The sequence below is a fragment of the Microcaecilia unicolor genome, chromosome 5, assembly GCF_901765095.1.
Source record: "Microcaecilia unicolor chromosome 5, aMicUni1.1, whole genome shotgun sequence".
NCBI lineage: Eukaryota > Metazoa > Chordata > Amphibia > Gymnophiona > Siphonopidae > Microcaecilia > Microcaecilia unicolor.
In genome coordinates, this window is record NC_044035.1 from 171,925,217 (window position 1) to 171,945,810 (window position 20,594).

A 20,594-nucleotide genomic window follows, 5' to 3' on the forward strand; every position below is an offset into this window, starting at 1 on the left:
TCAACCCCCCCCCCGGGTGCTGCATCTACCCCCCCCCAGGTGCATTCTTGGCTGCTAGACGGTGCAGAGAGCAGCCGCGCGCCTGTCGGCTCCACTGGCTCCCTGTTCCCTCTGCCCCGGAACAGAAAGTAACCTGTTCCGGGGCAGAGGGAGCAGGGAACCAGCTCTCTGCACCCTCCAGCAGCATGCACCTGGGGCGGACCGCCCCCACCGCTCCGCCCTTGGTACGCCACTGCGCGGCACTTAGCCGGCCTGCCTCCCATGGTCTGAATATCAGCTGGATATGTACTTATATTCTTTTTTAGAACAGGCTCTAAATAGGTGCCCTCCGGGTGCCTAAATGTAGGTGCCCCTTTATATAATTGTCCTCCGCAGTCCTATCTTTATGTGGTTCTTCATACCCAGTTAAGTATCAGATACTGCACATAACTGGTTATGGGGTCCTTTTACTAAGCAGGGGTAAAAAGTGGCCTGTGGTAGTGTGGGTGTGTGTTTTGGACGTCCACTGGGCCATTTTTTACCGCAGCTGGGAAAATGGGCTTTTTTTTAATGGACTGGGAAATGGGCATGGGCTGAAATTAAATCTAGCGAGTGCCTATTTATGACCCGAGCCCTTACCGCCACCCATTGACTTAGTGGTAAGGGCTCATGTGGTAACCATGCAGTGTGCAACAATTGCTGATTACCACCGGAACCCCCCCCCCCCCCCACCTCCATGGCAGAAAATAGAAAATTATTTTCTACTGTGGGCTTTGGTGTGCGCCAAACTCAGAATTACCGCCAGCTGCACGCACTAGCCCAGCAGTAGTGCCGATTTGGCACACGTACCTGTGTGTTAGCCCTCCTGCACCTTAGTAGAAGGGCCCCTATGTTTTTGCTGGCTCCATATACCCTGAAATTCAATGCTGGAGCCCAGACATGGCCCAGTATTGAATTTGTGGGTATAATGCTAACGATGGTCAGTAAAATGCTGATAGCCGCCGGCTGAATATCAGGCCCTCCAATTAATTCAGAACATTGTTGCTGATAGATAGCTGCTTGTGGGATCCTTTTACAAAGCTGCTGCAAAAAGCGGCCTGCGCTGGTGTTGGTGTGTGTTTTTGATGTGCGCCAAAGCCCTGTTTTATTGCAGTGGGTAAAAGCAGGGGCGTATCTGGACTCCGGCGGTAGGGGGGGCCAGAGCCAGAGGGAGGGGGCACATTTTAGCGCGCCCCGCCGCCGCCGCCGCCGCCGCCGCCGCCGAGCCCCCACCGCCACCAATGACTTAGTCTCTCCACCCCCCTCCCGCCGCCAACCCTCCCCCGCTGCCGTTCTTACTTTTGCTGGCGGGGGACCCCAACCCCCGCCAGCCGAGGTCTGCTTCCACCTGCCGCTGCCTTCAAAACTTCTTCTTCAGCCGGCGGGGGACCCCAAACCCCCGCCAGCCGCCCCGCGCTGTTTAAAATTCATCTTCGGCCTCCGTGGCCGTGCTGCTGGGATAGGCGGCGCTGTTGAAATCCACTTCGGAGTCTGACGTCGCAGCACGTACAACGTACAACGACGTCAACTCCGAAGTGGATTTCAACAGCGCCGCCTATCCCAGCAGCACGGCCACGGAGGCCGAAGATGAATTTTAAACAGCGCGGGGCAGCTGGCGGGGGTTTGGGGTCCCCCGCCGGCTGAAGAAGAAGTTTTGAAGGCAGCGGCAGGTGGAAGCAGACCTCGGCTGGCGGGGGTTGGGGTCCCCCGCCAGCAAAAGTAAGAACGGCAGCGGGGGAGGGTTGATGGCGGTAGGGGGGGCCAGGGCAAAATCTGCGGGGGCCCAGGCCCCTGAGGCCCCACGCAGATACGCCCCTGGGTAAAAGGCAGGTCTTTCTGTTTTAAAAGAAATGGCTGTGTGGCAAGTGAAGAACTTGCCACACACCCATTTGGGGGGGGGGGGGAGCATTTACCGCCACCCATTGAGGTGGCGGTAAATGCTCCCATGCTAACTTGGCAGTAATTGGGCAGCTCATGGCACTGCCTGATTACCGCTGGGTACACGGCGGCACTACAACAATAAAAATATTTTTGTAGCGCTGGAAATGGCACACGCTGGGGGTGGGAACTACTGCCAAGCTGTAGCCTGGTAGTACTTCTGTTTTAGCGAGCGGTAAGCCTGCGTTGGGCTTACCGCCACTTTGTAAAAGACCCCCTGTCTTTGTAAAGAACAGATTCTCTCTCTTCTGTAAGGATTTCATTGGCTCCCATTTTTTAGTATGTGCAATTAAACATTTTGAAGCTGACTTTTGAAAAATTTCTGGCCTTCAAAAACTAGTCAAAAATATATTGTTAGTCTAATAAAAAGGTATTATCTTCTTTTTTTTGTTTTATTTCTATTTATTACCTTTAATACTCTATATACTAAGGGTTTCCTATATTTTAAAAAATTGCTTCTTAGGGGGAAACCAAGATGGCTGCCGCACCGGGTGTTTGGTGAAAACGCTCTGTGAGAATTGAGCTAAATTACTCTTCTTTTCCTTGGCAAAATGCCCCATACCAAACGTAAGGGAGTTTTGAGGATAGTGCCTCCACCTACCTCAACTCCCTCTCCGGCTCAAACATTGCTGGAGCGTTTTTTCCTCGGTGTTCCCAGGATTCGAGGAGAAGATCCCATTGTGGGGAGGTCCAGAGAAGCGGAACCCCTACCGGGAGAGGAAGTCTCCCTGTCCCCACCATCGCTTTCACTGATTCCTCCCAGCCCGATGTCGAGAGGGACCCTGGTGAGAAACCCTGACGACTTGGAAGGCGTGTCGAAAGGAGTTCACAGTGAGGACCCAGGTGTGCAAGCAACGACTTGGGGAGCCTGGGGGAGTTCATCTCCTAAGGCACAGACTGTGGAGGTGACACTGCAAACACTAAAGGTGATGTTGGATCAGATCACCACTACACTCCAGAAGACTTCAGGTGATGTGCTTATTTTAAATACTAAGTTTGAGGACTTAAAAAAGACTGTAGATTCTGTTAAAAGCGATATAACAAATCAAGTACAATCAATACGGAAGGAGGTTGATACTATGAATGCCTTTAAGAATGCGTCTGTGAAGGACTCTATGGACATGAGCCAAAAAATAGAACAAATTGGAAATTTTAACAGGCGCCTTAATCTCCGATTTTTGAATTTTCCAGTAATAGCGGGAGTAACTCTGATTGATACCTTTAAGAAATACCTGATAGAAATTTTGAATTTTCCTCCGGAGGCTATACCCCCGCTAAATAAAATATATTATACTCCTAAAATTAGAGAAGGAGTACAAGGGCCTGAGAAAGATGACCTTAACTTACAAAATATTTCTGATATATTGGAACAATCCTCTGATACCATAATGAACAGAGTCACAATGATTGTATCAATGGTATTTGAGGAAGATTACAACACTATTTTAAGACTCTAACTTAAGACTATGGCAGAGTGGCCTAGTGGTTAGGGTGGTGGACTTTGGTCTTAAGGAACTGAGTTCAATTCCCACCACAGGCAGCTCCTTGTGACTCTGGGCAAGTCACTTAATCCTCCATTGCCTGCTGCATTGAGCAGGCCTACCATGAGTGGGAAAGCATGGGGTACAAATGGAAAAAAAAAAAAAATTTTTTTTAGAAACTTGAAAGCTCAATTCTATGGCTCTAAAGTTTGGATCTATCCAGATGTTACCAAGTCTACACAACAAAAAAGGAAACAGTTTTTTGCTTTAAAACCAAGGACAATAGATATAGGGGCTTCCTTTTTTCTCACATATCCGTGCAAGTGTGTGGTGAGACTAGGTCAAACTAAATATACTTTCTTTTCACCGGAACAACTTAAATCGTTTGTAGAATTGAATCAAGTGAAATAAAATAGTACCTGGAGAGACGCAGCCGTTACTTAAATTTGAGATATTTGTTTGTATTTAACTTCTCTAACTCTTTTCCCCCTCTCATTATTTGGGGTCTATGAAAGGTTAAATGTTATACCTGTTTATATATATTTTCTTTAATTACTATAATCTCTCTATATAAAAGGCAACACCAACGTTCTATGAAGCCTCCAGCCGGAAGTGTGAAGGGGGCGAGATATCCGGTTTCCCTATGAGTGTCTGCCCCGCCCTCTCTGTAACACAGTCAGTGAAGGAAAACAGCAGAGCACGAAATCAAATCACTGGCTCTGTAACAGTGAAGGACTCAGAGGGGGGAGGGGAGAGAGGCCAGAGGGCAGGGACACACACACTCCCACATGCACACAGAAGAAAACATTGCTAGCTCCCGTTTCATTTGCATCAGAAACGGGGCTTTTTTTACTAGTTGTTTTATAATATTCCCCAAAACTTATTCTATGTGAAATTTTGGAATAGTAAGTTTTAATTTCTACCTGTACAAGGTTATCCTTGAAAGTTGTATTTAAAAGTATAAATAAAGAATTAAAAAAATTTGCTTCTACATTGAGTGGAGGAGTGGCCTAGTTGTTAGGGTGGTGGTTTTTGGTGTTGGGGAACTGAGTTCAATTCCCAGCACAGGCAGCTCCTTGTGACTCTGGGCAAGTCAGTTAATCCTCCATGGCCTGCCATGAGTGGGAGAGCATGGGGTACAAATGCAACAAAAAAAAATGTATATAGGGTTAACATTTTAAAAGGGCAGCTATGTGGAATGTCCAAAAATGGACCTATTTTATGCCTATGCTATAGAGGCAATAATGAAAAAAAAATCTAAACTTCCAAAATATGCGAGACAATAATCAAACCCTCATTCAAAACAAAACAAAAAACAACCCCCCCACATAAAACTATAAAGACACATAGGTTATTGAGGCTATATAGGCACCTACGTGCCTTTATAAACCAGGAACACAGAACCAGCCCCAGTAGTGCACAGATTCTGATACATGCATTTACTCTATGTGCAGACATGCATATTTTATAAAATGCATGCATATATTGCAGCCCCGCCCCTGCTTTGTCCAAATTATGCCCCTGGGAATGTCTATAAGAAGTGGATAGAAGAATGTGCAGTAACATGATAGATGACGTCAGATAAAGACCTGTATGGTTCATCCAGTCTGCCCAACAAGATACCATATGTAATGAGTTTATGATGTGATACTTCATATGTATACCTGATCTTGATTTATCCTTGCCATTTTCAGGGCATAGACTGGAGAAGTCTGCCCGACAGTGGCCTTGTTCTAAATTTCTGAAGTTGTCAAAGCCCCTGAAAAGCTCCACTCTAGCCCATCCAAATCAATTCAGCCACAAACAGGGCAGAGACCTTAGAAGTCTTGCCCAGCACTGATTTTGCTTCCCAATTAGCAGTGTCAGTATTGCTACCTAATCTCACTAAGCTTCTTTGGATTCATTCCTTCCAGTCAGGATTCCTTTGTGTTTATCCCTTGCGATGGATGTATATGTATGTTTGTATTCAGTCACACATTTTTATAAGGGCCATTTTTCATATGTAAAGCATGCTTTAGAGGCAGAAATAGGATAATTTTATGAAGTGGGCACTAACATATATGCACTAATTATGTGTGTAAATGATTAGAATAATTGTATATAAGCACGCATGTAAATCAGTTATTCCCAAATCCGTCCAGAGGGAACCCCAGCCAGTCAGGTTTGCAGGATATCCAGAATGAATAGTCAGGAGATAGATTTGCATACAAAGGAAGCAATCTATGCAAATCGATCTCATGAATATTCTATTCATTGTGGAGATCCTGAAAACCTGACTGGCTGGGGTTCAGGACCAGAGTGGGAATCACTGCTGTCAATACACTAAATAGCATGTATTTTTAAGGTAGATGTACAAATGGATGGAATCTATGCAGGACTCATACTTCTGTGGAGCCTGGTTAAGGTTAGACAATTCTCAGACAGCCCTTTTGCCTCTGTAAATCCTGGTTTTGAAAGTCACCCTTTCATGTTTATGAATATATTTGCAACATACGATTCCACAGATACATGTATAAGAGTCTACTGGCTCACTCTTGATAACACATACTAGTCTGATAATTAAACTCACCTCGGCCATTTCAATACGTCCATCAGAATTTTTATCATACTTCTTCATGAACTCCTTCAGCTTTTCTCCAAAGTTGACAGTTGCACCCTCCTATTAATAAAAAGAGAGGATTCTTTCTTCATAAGAATGGCTCATTCCAATAACCCTGTGAAGGAACTAATTGTACAGAACACAATTACCCAGGAATGCTGATTTTAGAGGTTTAATGGCACTGAGGAAACACTGTGAAAAACCATAAAAACAAAGCTGTAGTGGTTTCTGATGTATTCTGATATTGTCTCAAAACTCACTGTTAGAGCTATTTCTTACACTACCTGCATCTGATTCTTTTGGGTAGGAGGAAGGGGTGCTGATGGTGACACTGGAGATCTCCTCTAACTGCATTTCTCACCTTTCAAAGTGCACTGGTTTCTCCAAACCCTGCTCTTCTGATTGCCTGTGAATGCCCTTGAAAATGACCTTCTGTGGTGTTAACCCAGCTCAACTTCTGCTCTCCTTTGAAGCCTTGCTTTCTCTTCTGCCCAGCTGTGAAATCATGCCCAGCAATGAGGTGCCATTATGACCTCATACTTGTGAAATCCTGTTGGGCTGCAGCATTTCTTGTGAACCACTGGACCTTGGTTTTTAACCTGAATGCTTTTCCCCTTTCTCGTACAATTGTAAGAGTCAAGGTTTCGATAGAGAAGGCCTAGTAAATTTTCAAAGAGGCCAATTTAGAAGCCTAACTCTCAAAGTTAGGAGCACAAGCTCTTTGGATATTGGCTTCTTAAATTCTCCTCATTATGTTCCTGTACTGCAGATTCAGTTGATGGGAGGGGGAATGGATTTTGGAAGAAAGAAAAATGGAGGATAGAAGGAAAAGGAGAGACATTTTTAAAAAATGGGGTGTTCTCTTCTCACCACTCCAGCTCCTTTTCTAGCAGCTTCCAGCTCTCGGAAAAAGTTCTCCAACTCTTTTCCTTCAATATATCCATTTCCTAAAAAAAAACATAAAGAAATTAACACTTCATTACTACAGAGTTGATAGAGACAGAAGAGTCAGAACCACGTCCTTCGCAACTTTCAATTTGATATCCTCAAGGAAAGGAAGAATACTGGATACATAGGGCAAGGTACTCAAAGAGAAGGCAAGGAGCAGAGCAGAAGATTTATAGCCCCCTGATTCTTGAACTGATGATAGTAATGGATTTTATTGAAGCCACTGGGCCATGTCATTCCATAAGATTTTTATCCGATAGAAGAGGTTCTGCATGCTCTTCCTTCATCACCTGTACAGCAATGTCAATTGAATATGACCTACAAAAGGTATTTTATTTATTTCATTTATTTCTTGGAATCAGTGAAGGTCCATTCATGATGGTGTACATAAATAAAAAACAACAATATTAATGACATTAGAAAAATAAAAGAGCTTTGCTACTGCAATACTGATAGCTAAAATAGTTCTAATGGGGAGGAAGATCTAAAGCCTAATGTTTAAAACTATTTATCTGGGTAGCAGCTGGTGCTGGACAAAACAGCACCACTGACTGGGGCCAATCAGTAATTTTCACTGCCATTACCTTGATAATGCCGCTGAAAATGATCACTGACCACCCCGGAGTTCTCTGGATAGTGCTGGGACATGTAGGAGTAGAACTAAGGCAGAGCCAGATATTGTACGGGTACCATCGATATTCAGTGCCAGTATCTGGATAATTACCTGGGCAAGTTAGGACAGCAAAATCGCTGTCGGTGACCGCTGGAAGTTATCTGGGTAATTAGCACGGGTATCTGGGTACAACCCAGCACTGCATATCCAGGTATCAAATTTAAACACTCTGGTCAAATTAAAAACTGTGGTTAAATATTACCTCTAAACTTTCTTATAGCTCTAACACTACAGGGATATGATTCAGACTGAATCTTTCATTCTGTTGATGAATCTCTCAGTTCCTAGAGGGTTTGGTTCATTTATTTCCACAGACAGGATTTCATCTGTTTTATTTCTTTTGACCATGGGGTTCTTAAAAATGCATATTTTGTGAGCAGAACTGGGAAGACTGAAAGCAATAAAGCATTCTATTGATATTATCATTGTTATTTACTATTCACAATAAGTAGCTGAATGACAGATACACTGGAACCATCTGAGGCACACAGATGTTATGGAAAATAATGATGCATATACTGTACAGCCCTATTTTAGATAGAATGTAGATGTTGTAATTGATAAAGCCCAGGTCAATACATATACAATTCTGGTAGTAATTTACTGTAGAAAAGGATCTGCTCATGTAGAGTCTTTACTAAAATACATGTGCATGTGTATTTTGCCTACATTTCAAAGGTATACATTATATTTATTTAAAACTTAAATGAATCACTTTTTTAAAGTATAAATCAAAGTGATGTACAATAAACATTTAAAAATGCCAATAATATAAAGGAAAGAAACCATTCATACCAGAGAACAAGCAACCAAAAAAACAAACAAATCCAGCTGCAGCATACTTGTCTGGGCCATCCCCTCTGTACCACATATTGGGGCCCTTTTACTAAGCCACGGGTCAGCTTATTTTCAAAAGAGATCACCTGCCATCTTCCGACACAAATCGGGAGATGGCCGGTCATCTCCTGAACCCGGCCAAATCAGTATAATCGAAAGCCGATTTTGGCCGGCGCCAACTGCTTTCTGTTGCAGAGCTGGCGAAACTTCAAGGGGGCATTTCGGCAGGGTACAGAAGGCAGGACGGGGGCAGGATGGGGGCGTGGTGACAAAATGGCCGGCTTCGCCCGATAACGGAAAAAATATGGCAGGCTTTGATGAGCATTTCACCAGCTTCACTTGGTCCATTTATTTTTATGACCAAGCCTCAAAAATGTGCCCCAATTGACCAGATGACCACCGGAGGGAATCGGGAATGACCTCCCCTTACTCCCCCAGTGGTCACCAACCCCTTCCCACCCCAAAAAAAATTTTTTTACACATTTTTTTACCAGCTTCTATGCCAGCCTCAAATGTCATACCCAGCTCCCTGACAGCAGTATGCAGGTACCTGAAGCAGTTTTTTGTGGGTGCAGTGCACTTCAGGCAGCTGGACCCAGGCCCATCCCTCCTACCTGTTATACTTGTGGTGGTAAATGGGAGCCCTCCAACCCCCCACCAAAACCCACTGTACCCACATGTAGTTGCCCCCTTCACCCCTTAGGGCTATGGTAGTGGTCTAGAGTTATGGGGAGTGAGTTTTGGGGGGATTTGGGGGGATTTGGGGGGGCTCAGCACCCAAGGGAAGGGAGCTATGCACCTGGGAGCAATTTTTTTTTTATTTTTAGAAGTGCCCCCTAGGGTACCCGGTTGGTGTCCTGGCATGTCAGGGGGACCAGTGCACTACAAATGCTGGCTCCTCCCACGACCAAATACCTTGCATTTCACCAGGTTTGAGATGGCCGGGCCCGGTTTCCATTATGGCCGAAAACCGAAGCCGGCCATCTCTAAACCCGGCGATCTCAACATTTGACCTAAATTTTGAGATTTAGCCGGCCCCAACCATATTATCGTATTATCGAAAGAAAAGATGGCCGGCCATCTTTTTCGATAATATGGTTTGCTCCGCCCCTTTGCCGGCCATCTATTTGGCTGGCGTCGTTCGAATATGCCCCTCTAAGGGAATGCAGGTAATGGGCTGGCATGTAGGGAATGGTTAATGATACCAGGTAGTCGGGGAGACCTGTATTTAGTGCTTTATATGAGATGGTGAATATTTTAAATTGGATCCTCAGGTTTATAGGTAACCAGTGTAACTACATTAACAATGGGGTGATGTGGTCTGAACGCCTTGCATGACACAGTAGACATGCTGCTGTATTTTGGAGGGTCTGCAATTGCTTATTCACTGTGTTTAGAAGACCAGCATACATATCATAGCAATAATCAAGCTGAGAACCAATGAAAGCATGGATAAAGTATGTAGTGCTTTAAAGTTGAAAACAAAAACCAGCAAAGAGTGGAGAAACAGGATCCACTACATAGAACAGCAAAAAGTAGCGAGATCAACATGACACTCCCAAGACACCGTGCTTTAAAGTTGAGAATACCGCTTACAGACTTTATCCCCCCCGCATTAGAACTGATGAAATTTGTTTTGAAAAGGTAAGTTTAGAATCTAAAATGACCCCCAAATATTTGAATTGATCCACACGATGTATAGGGGCATCAAACAGCACAGGTATTGTAGGAGCAGACGCATGTGTGGCAACTTATCATGTAAGTTACAGATGCAAGTGGGTATGTCACACCATACACATGTAGGTTTGCAAAATGGCAGGCATATACATGTAGCTCATACATGTAAGTTGTGAAACACCTTGCATTGTAAGTTACACACATGTAAGTCACATGTATATGCCTGCCATTTTGCAAACCTACAAGCGCACATGCCATTAATTAACAACAAAGGATACACTTCTTTTTTATTTTAACTTTGGAGGGGGAAATAAGCAAGGGGGATGAAGGGAATTTCCGTAATCTCTTCTGTAAAGGGCTGGCCCAAATGAGCACATTTTACCATGGGAGGTGCTGTAAATACCAACATTGATATATTACATAATAACAGTCATACTAGGTCAGACCAATGGTCCATCTAGCCCAGTATCCTGTTTCCACAGTGGCCAATCCAGGTCACAAGTACCTGGCAGAAACCCAAATAGTATCACCATTCCATGCTACCAATCCAAGGGCAAGCAATGGCTTCCCCCATGTCTATCACAATTTACAAACTATAGACTTTTCCTTTAGGAACTTGTCCAAACCTTTTTTAAACTCAGATAGCTAACTGCCATTACTAAAGCCTTCGGCAACATGTTCCAGAGCTTAATTATTCTTTGAGTGAAAAAATATTTTCTTCTTATTTGTTTTAAAAGTATTTCCATGCAATTTCATTGAGTGTCCCTTGGTCTTTGTACTGTTTGAATGAGTGAAAAATCAATTCCACCCACTCTACAACACTCAGGACTTTGTAGACCTCAATCATATCCCCCCGCCCCCACCAGCCACCTATTTTCCAAGCTTAAGAGCCCTAATTTCTTTAGCCTTTCATCATATGGGAGCAGTTCCATCCCCTCTATCATTTTGGTTGCTCTTCTTTGAACCTTTTCTAATTCTGCTATATATTTTTTGAGATACGACCAGAATTGAATACAGTAGTCAAGGTGAAGCCACATCATGGAGCGATACAGAGGCATTATAATATTTTTTTGTCTTATTTTGCATCCCTCTCCTAATAATTCCTAGCATCCTGTTTGCATTTTTGGGTGCCACCATACACTGGGAAGAAGATTTCAGCGTATTGTCTACAATGACAAGGTTTTTTTCTTGAGTGCTGACTCCAAAAGTGGACCCTAGCATCAGATAACTATGATTCAAATTATTCTTCCCAATGTGCATCACTTTGCATTTGTCTACATTAAATTTTATGTACCATTTGGATGCCCAGTCTTCCAGTTTCCTAAGGTCTTCCTGCAATTTTTCACAATCCACATGTGTTTTGACAAATTTGAGTAAGTACATAAGTATTGCCACACTGGGACAGACCAAAGGTCCATTAAGCCCAACATCCTGTTTCCAACAGTGGCCAATTCAGTTTTGTGTCATCTACAAATGTAATCACCTTGTTCATCATTCTGATTTCCATATCATTTATAAATATGTCAAATAGCACCAGTCCCAGTACAGATCCCTGTGGCACTCCACTATTCACCCTATAACATCTTTTCAGTATCTAGGAGTCATTTTTTATTCCAAATTGGCTTTTGATCTCAGGTTATCAAAAAGGGTTTTTATTGGATTTGCTGAATTCAATCTATTAAGCGATTCCTTGATTTTCCTAATCTCTATACTCCTATTCACGCCTTTGTCATCACCGTATTGATTATTGTAACTCTATGTACTGTTGTGTTTCTGGTTTTCTTCTTCGTTGCTTACAAATGCTTCACAACTCTGCTGCTCGCTTTCTGTGTAATGCCAAATGCTGGGACCATGTTACCCCACTTCTTTCCCTGTTACACTGGTTGCTTACCATTTTAGATGTTGGTTTAAAGTTCTCTGTCTAACACACAAGGCTTTATACCTGGGTTCACCATTATACCTTTCCTCTGTCATTATTCCTTATACTCTTTCATGCTCACTTCGATACCTTGAATCTCACCAATTAGTCCTTCCGTCACCTAGAAATACTCACTATGAATCTACTTGTGCTTCAGCATATTACTTTCTATCCCTGTAACATCTTTTATCCCTGTAAAATCTTTTCGGTATGTCATTTTGATTCAAAATTGGCTTTTGACTGTCAGGTCTTTCAGGTTATCAAAAAAGGTTTTTATTGGATTTGCTGAATTCAATCTATTAAGCGACTCCTTGATTTCCCTGCTCTCTATACTCTTATTCACGCCTTTGTCATTACCTGTATTGATTATTGTAACTCTACCTACTGTGGTGTTTCTGGTTATCTTTGTTGCTTACAAATGCTTCACAACTCTGCTGCTCGCTTTCTGTGTAATGCCAAATGCTGGGACCATGTTACCCCACTTCTTTCCCAGTTACACTGGTTGCTTACCATTTTAGATGTTGGTTTAAAGTTCTCTAACACACAAGGCTGTACACCTGGGGTCACCATTATACCTTTCCTCTGTCATTATTCCTTATACTCTTTCATTGAATCTCAACAATTAGTCCTTCCATCACCTAGAAATACTCACTATGAATCTACTCATGCCTCAACGTATTACTTTCTATCCCTATCCTTCTGGAACAGCTTGCCCTCCCTATCTTAGGTTGGAATTATCATTTCCTAAATTTAAGACCCTTTTAAAGATTTACCTTTTTGAAGAAGTATTTGTTTTCAAATGAATTTGGGTTCCTCAGAGGCTGGTGGATCAGCATTGCCTCAAAGGTTAGGCAGGGCCGGTGAGGGGGGTGGGGGGGAAGATTTCCCAGGCCCAGCCTCCACGGGGGATTTGGCACCAGAAGATTCTGCTCCCTCAGTCTGTCTCTCTCCTGCTTCTGTGTGTTGGGACCCAGGTGATTGCATTAACGTGATATCCTGGCCCACAGGAGCAAGAGAGTGACAGACCGAAGGAGGAGCAGACACAGGAAAGTAAAGGGGCAGAGGCGACAATGGCCCAACTGGGAGGGATGTCAGCAGCAGTGGCAGCCCTGCCCCATGTCTGGCTTTGTCTCTCGGCAGCTGTATAGTTAGGATGTGGGTTGAAGGACTAGGATTTTGTATGGTTGCCATATGATTTGAATGTAAGCCGCCTTGGCCTGGTTTCAGATTTGGCGGGCTACCAAATTTGTAACAAACATAAACATATTGGAAAATACACATGCATTCCCGCCCAAATCAATCTACACAGAATACAGTTATAATCATAATAAAACTGGTATTTTAAGATCAGGTTTTACATGTGCATGTGATACACATGTATAAATGCCAGAATTTACATGCGTAAATCACAAATAAGTCCTCCAAGATAAGGCCATAATCATGTATTCCCAATCTCAAGGTTATGTACCAGGTTTAATTGTTCTGCAGATAAAGAGGATAACTTTGCATAGATAGTAGGAAAGCAGACATCTAGGTCTGTGCGTTCTGGAAAACTACAGTATTTTAAAAAGGCTAGTGAACATGGAGCTTTTTCTAAAATACATGTAGCACCACCACAAAAATAGGAACAGACATTTCACAAAACAAAGATTCAAAAAAGAGTGGCATCATAAGGGGTTTGCACATATAAGGAGCAGCACATGAAAGTATAGGTGGCGATTTAGCTCCTTATGGACCTCATTTTCAAAAGAGAAAAGCGTCCAAAAAGTGGCATAAATCTGCATTTGGATGTTTTTCTCACAAAAATGTCCAAACTGGTATTTTCAAAACCAATTTTTAGAATTTTTCTATGAAGTTCATCAGAAGTGCATACAAATCACAAGGGGGCGTGTTAAGGGCGGGATCTGGGCGTTCCTAACACTTGGATGTTTTTCAGCCATAATGGAACAGAACAAAAGTGTCCAGGACTAAAACTAAGATGTTTTGAGCTAGACCTGTTTTTATAATGAATAAGGCACAAAAGGGTGCCCTAAATTACCAGAACTACTGGAGGGAATCAGGAGTGACCCCCCAATATCCCCCCAGTGGTCACTGACCCCCTCCCACCCCCCACAAATGTGAATACAAATATCATTTAGCAGCCTCTATGACAGCCTCAGATGTTAGAGCTAGGTCTATTAGAGCAGTATGCAGGTTCCTGGAGTAGTGTAGTGGTCAGTACAGTGCAGTACACCATAGAGCAGTGGCGTAGCTACGTGGGGCCTGAGGGGGCCGGGGCCCCTGCAGATTCACCCCAGGACCCCCCTCCCGGCGAACCCGCCCCCGCCGCCGCCTACCTTTACTTTTGCTGGCGGGGGATCCCACTCCCCGCCAGCCGACGTCTTCTCAGTCCTTCCTGCTCTTCAATTTGTTTGCTGACGTCCTGCACGTAATTGTACGTGCAGGACGTCAGACTCAGAGAACAGTTCTGTTCTCTGAGTCTGACGTCCTGCACGTACAACGTGCAGGACGTCAGCAAACAAATTGAAGAGCAGGAAGTGACTAAGAAGAAGACGTCGGCTGGCGGGGAGTGGGATCCCCCGCCAGCAAAAGTAAAGGTAGGCTGCAGCGGTGGCGGGTTCGCGGCGGGAGGGGGGGCGGCAATGTCGGCGGTGGGGGGGCGGCGCCGGGGGGAGGGCTAAAATGTGCCCCCTCCCCCCGGGCTCTGGACCCCTCTCCCACGGAAGGCTGGCTAAGCCCCTGCCATAGAGTGGGGGACTCTGGTTCGTATTTCCCTCTACCTGTCACATTTGTAGGGGAAAGTGTGAGCCCTCCCAAACTCACCAGAAACCCACTGTACCCACATATAGGTGCCCCCTTCACCCATAAGGGCTATTGTAGTGGAATACAGTTGTGGGCAGTGGGTTTTGGATGGGTTTTGGGGGGACTCAGCAGACAAGATAAGGGAGCAAAGGTGAGGTGTATACCTGGGAGCATGTTTTTGAAGTCCACTGAAGTGCCCCCTAGGGTGCATTTATCTTCTGGGATGTCTGGGAGACCAGTCTACTAAAAATGCTGGCTCCTCCTACATCCCAATGGCTTGATTTTCTACATTTTTCACTTGGATATTTTTTTTTTTTTTTTTTTAAATGGACCTAAAAACAGAACATCCAAAGCACAAAACCTAGTCAGATTTTGGACATTTTTTTGCAAAATGTAAAGTCGGACTTAGATGCCATATGGAAAATGCCTCTCCACATAAGTTAGTGGCACCACTTATACAGAGAAGGAGCAGATTTTGGAGATTGCACACTTACAGGGAACAGATTAAGCAGACATCCTCCAAAAGTCAAACCTTCTGCAACTCAAGGTGTGGTTTTGAATGCCAGAGAGTTAAGCTTCCAAAGCTCAGGTCCAAATAAGAAGTTTGGCAAGAATTAAATGTGATTTGAAGCAGGTATAAATGCTGACAAGGACATTTTTAGACATATCCATGTACCGCTGTTCCAAAATACAGACTACACGAATACTTTGAAAGACCACCCAAACCGTGTCACAACATAGTCCATTAACTAAGTGGCGCCTATTCAAAAATTGTTACTTATGCATATGTAACCCCTTCCTGCCTGAATCAGTCTTGGGCAGGTTACTTCACTTAAAATATATTAATTTTGTTGGTGGATTTAGGTTGGGATCAGTAATTGCTGGGGGGGGGGGGGGGGGGGGTTGTTAGCATAACAAACCTCACTTTCCCCTGATATTCCATAACTCAGCCCATGCCAGAACTGGGTTTTAATCCAAACGATTTACTTAAAATTAATAGTCTTTAAACAAAAGGGACAAAAATCACAATAGAAAAATTACAGGTGGCAAGCTTACTCCTTTCTCCTCATTAAAAGCAACAATGGGCTGGTTCCCCATTCCAGTTTACACCTCAGAGCAATTGCATAAGGCTCAGCAATCCTGTCATTTCTCACCAGTTCTTTTCTCCTGATGGCACAATGGCTGGACTAGCTAAAGTCTTTGATCCCCTCCAGCAACTGGTACAATGGTCTCTAGATGTCTCACTGACAAATTGTAAAGAGGCATTATTTATTTTATTTATTTAAGTATTTTACATACCGCCTAGACCTAAGCAATTTACAATTTTCTTTTTCAGGTACTGGTACTGTCCCTAATGGGCTCACAATCTAGTATTACATTGTACCTGGGGCTCCTGCGGTAGCCCGGCAGTAGTTCTGGATTACGCGCGGCAAGCCTGTTGCTGCACGCCAACCCTTTAGTAAAAGGGACCCTTAGATTGTGAGCCCACTAGGGACAGAAAAAGTACCTGCATATAATATATGTAAACCACTTTGATTGTACCCAGTGGCAGTCCTACTATTAGGTCAACTGAGGCAGGGGTCTCAGGCGACACTCTTCTGAAGCAACATCACCACTATCTTTCCATCCCCAAATTTACCTTTTCTTTTCTTGTCAAGCGGCAGTAGTGGCAGCAATTCCCATAGGCTGCTGGTCCAGGCCCCTTCTCTGTGATGTACTGTGATGTAACTTTCTGTTTCCTTGGAGGCGGGCCACAGTAGAGAGGAGGGGGCGGGACCAGAGACAGGACAGCTTATAGGAATCGCTGCCGCCCTTTGAAAAACAAGAAAGGTAAATTCGGGGAAGGGGATTAGGAAAGAAAGGGGGAGATGTCAGACTGTCCGGGGAGGAGGTGGTGGTGGCAGCAGTGGCGGAGAAGCCAAGGTGGCAGCTCATTCCTTGCCTCAGGCACCAGATTGTTTTGGTTGTACCCACAAAAGGTGGTATATCAAATCTATGACTCTTTACCCTTAATGTCATCTACAAAAAACCCCAAACTTTCATATCCACCCCTCCGTAGAAGAGAAAATGTAATTGTAAGTAGAATAATATGCCATACTGTTATTTGAATATTTTTACTGCTATAATTGTCTAATGCTTATGTCCAGATAGTTCTTGCTGTACACCATCTTGAGTGAATCTTCAAAAAAGTGGTATATAAATCCAAACAAATCAATCAATAATGCATGAGGAACATCAGTACAGGCCCCCTTCCACCCTCTAAATACGTGCTCATATACACTGCCCCATTGCAGAAAAGATATGACATGGGCAATAGCAGTGCAAACATTTCCCCTGCACTGTCTTATCACAGAGCAGCACAACAAAGGCTGGGGCTGCTCCTGTGGTGGACGTTTGGGAAGGAGTTCCAGCTTGAGAAGAAATTGCTGTCAATGCTGGGCCCCTGATGAAGGAAGTGAAATTTGGTACTGGGTCAGGTTCTCTATATGGCATTACAATCTATTGTACTGCTTGAACTAGCAATTATTTTACTTTTTACTTTTCATTTTTTGAATTTGATTTTGCATCTATTTATATGGTTTGTGTCAATCAGAAATAATTTTTTTTGAAGTTGGGACCATCCACAATGGTGGATGTTGATCTTATATGTTGATGTTGAGTTATATTTTGTGCCTGATATATGGGTTATGGAATGAATGTTAATTTTCCACAATACATTTTGGGACAGATGATCGACAAACTTGGCTAAGTATTTCAGCTTGTACATGCTGTATTAGAGCCCTTTATTCTAATGGTCGTATATGTTTTATGAAGGAATGTATTGTGATATACAACAATGCCAGCAGTTGAGATCTCCTCAAACATTGCCCTACCAATGGCCCTTGGTACTATTCTGTAGAGGCTACCTTAGAGCTGAGATGGTAATTTAGTCTCGTTGGCTGTACAACACTCAATGAAATTACATAGAAATGCTTTTAAACAAATAGGAGAAAATATTTTTTCACTCAAAGAATAGTTAAGCTCTGGAACTCGTCTGGGTTTAAAAAAGGTTTGGAGAAGTTCCTGGAGGAAAAGTCCATAGTTTGTTATTGAGATGGACATGGGGAAAGCCACTGCTTGCCCCAGGATTGGTAGCATGGAATGGTGCTACTGACTGGATTTCTGCCAGGTACTTGTGACCTGGATTGACCACTATTGGAAACAGGATACTGGGCTAGATGGACCATTGGCCTGATTCAGTATGGCTATTCTTATGTTCTTACATGACCTTTCTCCTGAATCTACCAACAAATAGTGACAAATGGGACAAAATTATGATCACGATTGGAACATCTTTCCTTCTGCGAACTGTACTGAGACTACCAATTCTTTTCATCAAACATCTTTAAGATGGTAAAGCCTTCCATCACTAACCCGAGTTGAATATGAACCATCAGTGAACCAAATCTTTGTAATCACATGTCAATCTATTGAGTTACCCAGCCCCTCTCAGGTGGATGCTCTCTGAATAAGCTCGTCCATTTGATCAGGAGATCAGTCAGAGCAATCAATATATTATCTATTATACAGTGTGACAAAAGGTTTGCGGGTTCCCTTTCTCTTGGCTTCTAAAGCCTCTCCTCTCTAGTTTCTTCAATTATTCTATTATGGAAAATAAAAAGAAAGGGAGCTATCATATTTTCCTTCCCGAAGGTCAGGCCCTTTTCTTGTTCAGAAAACAAAGTGTTTGACTGGAAATCAGATCTCTTTTGGAAGGAGGGAGAGAGGGTAAATTATACACTCCTCTTTCATTATGGAGGTCAGATATGTAATCTGGCCTAAGCCACAGGTACAATGAACATGGAAGCTGGTAGGTATCTGTGTACAAGTTCCAGCAACCACACCACGAGGTGCAACTAGCAGGGCACAGTATTGGATTAGCAGAGGATTCTTCATAGCAGAATTGGTTAAAGTAGTTTGATCGTCACGTTAGTCCACATTAAAGGTAATAAACTGAAATAAAACAAAATAAAAGGAAGTAAAATAAGGTGATACCTTTTTATTGGACTAAATTAATACTTTCTTTTTTTATTTTCGCCAAACTTGTCAAAAATGTATTGTTAGTCCGATAAAAATGGTATCACCTTATTTTCATTCCTGTTTTTCTAAATTTCTATTTACCTTAAAGTAGAATGGAAGTGTTTTGGCAGAGTTCTGTCAGGATCCCAGTGCTGTGACAGAAAGGAGTACTGCGGGTCAGAAATGAAGTGGTCTGGAAAAAGTTTATATGTGCTCACCAATGTCTTATGAAAGGGTACCAACCAGCTGTCCTCTATTCACTTGGATATTTGCAGCATAAAGTATTGAACAAGAGGCATTGGGATCCCTCTCTAATACATCACTGGTATCAGTACTGGATATGCAGGAGTGCTAAAGGTCAGGATTGTGGTGCACGAGCACCATGGTTCCTCATATAATTTATTTACATGCCCCACTCCATACAGGAGAGGTTTTCATTAGTTAGCAGCAGCCTTGGAGAAGGTATTCTACAGAGGCAATGGAGGTACTAGCCTGCTCTTTGGAGGGTTTCTCCTATTTCTCTATATTTCTACTGGGAAGACCTTTTATCTTTCCATACAGTGAAAGGGGATGGGATTTGATGTACCACCTTTCTGTGCTTACTGTCAAAGTGGTTTTGCATATTATATACAGGTACTTATTTTGTACCTAGGGCAATGAAGGGTTAAGCAACTTGGCCAGAGTCACAAGGAGCTGTAGTGGGAACTGAAACTTGTTCCCCTAGTTCTCAGGCTGCTGCTCTAACCATAATGCTATTCCTCTACGCCACAGACATTTGGGGGATAATTTTATAAGGAGCTGCCTAGTTTCAGGCAACAAAACTATGCCTAAATGCCAGTATTTCATTTATGCTCATTAGTGGCCTCTTACACACATAAATGACCTCACATAGGTTTTTTTTTTTAGAAAGGCACGCTAGCATTTTTAGCGCGCACTAATGATTAGCGTGTGCTAAATGCTAGAAATGCCATAGGAATATATGGGTGTCTCTAGTGTTTAGTGCATGCTTATTTTTAGCACACGATAAAAACACTAACACACCTTTGTAAAAAGACCCTATAAAATACTGGCTAGTCTGAAAGTATATGCCAAAGTTTCATGGTGCGTAATATCACTGTGGGTGTGCACAAAGACAGAGTTTGTGGAAGACATGGGCAGAATCCACACTTACCTGTGTAGAATGTAGAATGCCTTGATCTATATGCGTGCATGTGGAAAGTATGCGCTAACATTCACACTTGTCCTCCAGCTAGTGCTAATGGGCCCGATATTCAAAGCAATATAACTGGGTAGGAGAATCTCCTGCCCAGTTAAATCACTTCTGACCGCCAAAGTGGCTGTCCTAATTTTATTTTATTTTATTTATTTTATTATTTATTTTATTTGTTGCATTTATACCCCGCTCTTTCCCACTCGGTAGCAGGCTCAGTGCGGCTTACATAGTATGGAATTACATACTATCACAGAAAGAACACAGCTGTAGCAATAGTAGAGGTATGATGTGGTTGTTAGGAAATAGGTTGAGATAGGTGAAATGGGCAGGGGATGTAGGAGTAGGAGAGGTAGGAGTGGTGTAGAGTGGTTTCATAGTTAAGTCTGGTCATTTGGGTAGGCTTGTTAATTTAGCCGCAAAGCTGATTGGGC

At 43.2% G+C, this 20,594-nt stretch overlaps 1 protein-coding gene across 1 annotated transcript in view; it reads right to left on the minus strand.

Annotated features, from left to right (window-relative positions):
- CALB2 (calbindin 2) overlaps positions 1 to 20,594 on the minus strand; it is a 214,175-nt gene that overhangs the window by 100,625 nt on the left and 92,956 nt on the right. The window contains exons 2-3 of the mRNA XM_030204920.1: positions 6,907 to 6,983; positions 6,007 to 6,096 (exon numbers count right to left, since the gene is read on the minus strand). Coding sequence (XP_030060780.1) covers positions 6,007 to 6,096; positions 6,907 to 6,983 — 167 coding nt within the window. The remainder of the gene's footprint in view (positions 1 to 6,006; positions 6,097 to 6,906; positions 6,984 to 20,594) is intronic.